General features: G+C 38.7%; 1 protein-coding gene across 1 annotated transcript in view; it reads right to left on the bottom strand.

Annotated features, from left to right (window-relative positions):
• Positions 1 to 2,675, bottom strand: part of LOC144708628 (protein ORANGE, chloroplastic-like) — a 2,776-nt gene extending 101 nt beyond the window's left edge. Inside the window, exons 1-8 of the mRNA XM_078582038.1 lie at positions 2,437 to 2,675; positions 1,696 to 1,810; positions 1,187 to 1,303; positions 1,006 to 1,092; positions 759 to 835; positions 503 to 630; positions 232 to 371; positions 1 to 125 (exon numbers count right to left, since the gene is read on the bottom strand). The exon at positions 1 to 125 is cut by the window's left edge and continues 101 nt beyond it. Of these exons, the coding sequence (XP_078438164.1) occupies positions 48 to 125; positions 232 to 371; positions 503 to 630; positions 759 to 835; positions 1,006 to 1,092; positions 1,187 to 1,303; positions 1,696 to 1,810; positions 2,437 to 2,618 (924 nt within the window). The 5' untranslated portion in view covers positions 2,619 to 2,675 and the 3' untranslated portion in view covers positions 1 to 47. The remainder of the gene's footprint in view (positions 126 to 231; positions 372 to 502; positions 631 to 758; positions 836 to 1,005; positions 1,093 to 1,186; positions 1,304 to 1,695; positions 1,811 to 2,436) is intronic.
• Positions 2,676 to 2,985: the final 310 nt, after the last annotated feature.

Genomic DNA, 2,985 nt, shown 5'->3' with positions numbered 1-2,985 from the left:
TTCTAGTGCTTAAATATACAGAGGAGACGAAAAACTTACATGCCTCACTAGTCGAAGGGATCGATGCGCGGGTCGTGCTCGCTCGCCATGGCCATCCCTGTGCAAAGGCATGTGGGGCACATCACCTGCCAAGTAAACTTGTTATCACTTTACCTAGATAAACACATCATAGACATAGAAAAAAATAGGAGATTATCCAATTTGGGTTATTTAATGAGTTTGTGTGCTTACCTTCCCAGAACCCGAACAGTTGGAACATCTTTCAGTTCTAGTGGACGATATCGGCAAGTCAAACCCATTCACCGAGGCTATTACAGGTTCTCTCAAGACAACTGATCCTGTGCTAGAACAGCGTGCGCAAGCCAGGTATCCTGTGTTTAATAAAAATCAATAAAAAACTTTTGAACTAAGATTAATTTTAATTGGGAAACATAAATAGATCCATTTTTAAGAAGAAAAAATGCATTTTCCGGTTGGTTATTATTTTTTGAGTAAAATTTACCTGTTCCAATACAGTATTTGCATCTCTTGTGCTCCTGCAGCTTGACGTTGTTGATCTCAACTACCATCAACGCTGAAATTACACCAACCGCCCCCCCGGCGAATGACGCGACTATTGGGTCAACCTCGCTAAAAAAGAGTTCATGAAGTTAGTAATAAATAAATAAATTTGGACAGAGTAAAAATTAATTCTTGAGTTTAAACTAATAAAAGGCCATGATAATCGTAAATGTTAAATTATTAATTTGTTCCGTTACCTTAGTTGCATGGGCAAATGAACGCTACTAATAAAATCTGCGTACGACGTTCCCCCCAGTCCAAGTTTAAGCTCGAGCTGAAAGATTATTCAAATAAGTCCAGTATATTGTGGTATAACTGACAAAAAGTAAACAAACAAAGTCCAATTTCATTTATACAGATTGAAAAATAACTAAAACAGAAATCACACGATTCAATGTGGAAAATCGAGTGATAAGCACGTCCCATCTGGATTAGGAAACTTACGCTTGGGGCAATAAGCCCTCCAAAAAGGATGATTCCAGCAATGAGCGAGAAGCATGTCGCATAATAAACCTTGAGATTTCCCGGAGTCTGATAAGATGGTACATATCCTTTAAATTTGATTATGCTGAAGATATTGTGATCTAAATCAAGGAATTATACATTAGGATTATAACAGACTTACTAACGGAGGAAGAAAAGGGATGAACGATGGAAAATCAGGAATCTCGTTTTCTGGCTTCTCCTCGAAAATTCCCAGCTCAGCATTTTTTAATCGTTGTTGTATCCGTAATCTTCGAACCTGAACAAACATATAAGGTGATATAAGAAAAATATGAGACCAATATGGTCTCACACGAACGATATGACATCGATTTGATAAGAGGATGTAAATATACTTCACCTCGGCGAGAAAGCATCGAAGAAAAATAAATTCTTCAATGATACTAGATTAATTCTTCAATCAAATCATGCAACAGATACGACTGTATCTTTAAAATAAATTTTCTTTTCTTAGGGTTGTTTTATTCCCGACAATTTTGGTTTTGTTTTCCTTTTTTTTATTCAAGAAAAGTGATATAAATACCGTCCGAAACAAGACTGGCGATTACGTTGGACAACTACGCAAATTCGTAATTTACAAAAATATTTCGAAGACGAATTTTAAATTTTCATTCAGTAATGAGATTATACTTCCTCCATATGCAAGAAGATCTTATTCCGTCGGCTTCTGATGTTCTCTTGAATCTCCTTTAACTCCATCTTGGCAAAATCTTGGACAGTTTCAGGTCCTTCTATGATGCAAAAGCTTCGGGAAAGTTGAAAGTGTTTAGTTAGACTGGTTGAAATCAACAGTAAAAAACGTTACAATTCTTTCGTACTGAATCCACTAAATTGTCTTACAGTCGTATGAGACGAAAACTTCAATCCACTGAATCCACTAAATTTATAAACTTGAAAGCACTAAATAATAAGGATTTACGGTCAAGATAAAATCCTCCGCGCGTGAAAAAAAAACTAATGCTTTCCCCTCGATCGCTTCGAAAACCATGTCCACCCATTTCCAGATTAATCGATCAACTGAAATCCGTCGCCGCTCGTGCCGATCGATTCAGAGCGTCAACGACCAAGAAAATATAAAAAGTAATCAACTCAGAGTGTTGTTGAACAGGAAGAGATTAAAAAATATCCTTCGCGAGCGAAAGAAACTAGTACTTTCAGACTCAATCGGTTCACCAGGTCGATCTCTTTCCGATCAACGGAGAATCACTAAGTTCGTCTCTGCACCGACCATTTCCATCCATTTACAGATTAATCGATCAACAGAAATCTTAGTCGGAGAGATGTGAAGGATTTTCCCCTGATAATTCAAGCCCAAAGAGAAGATCATGCGTAAATAAGACCAGATATGAAGGGGGAGGAAGCGGAAATTACCCAGTGGCAGAATCGGCCACAGACGTCGACGAAGGAGACGAAGAGATCGGAGAAAAGGCATCGAATTCTCCTCCAGAACTAGTCGCCGCAGAGCGCCATCGGATCAAGGCCGGATTGTTCTTTCTCCAAAATTGCGGCTTGCACGGAGAAGAGCAAGTAATTATCCGCCCTGTGCAGAGCATCTCTTCCTCCCTTCCTGGCGATACAGAAGAGCTTCACTGAATTAGAGAGGGAGAGAGAGAGATGGGGCGCTAAATAAGTGGCGGGTATAGAATTAGGTGACAAGATCGTGGACCGGATAAAGGTTGACCAAGTGGGGAAGTGGAAATAAAAATTCAATTAAATGAAAAAAATCACAGACCAGAAGCGACCGGATAAGGAAAATAAGAGACCAGATCTCGTTATTGAGAAGAAATATGAAGGGAAAATTTGCAGATTGTATCTTATTCTGGCTGCCAAAAGCTAAGTTTTATACCCCGATGTTCTTTCAAATTCCTATCAAACGGGGGAAAAATTTACGTATTTTCGCTAATTTTCCAGAAGCGAGTG

This window comes from Wolffia australiana, chromosome 10, assembly GCF_029677425.1.
Source record: "Wolffia australiana isolate 7733 chromosome 10, ASM2967742v1".
Taxonomy (NCBI): domain Eukaryota; kingdom Viridiplantae; phylum Streptophyta; class Magnoliopsida; order Alismatales; family Araceae; genus Wolffia; species Wolffia australiana.
The sequence above is the reverse complement of the archived record's forward strand: the minus strand, read 5'-3'. Positions and strand labels throughout refer to the sequence as shown.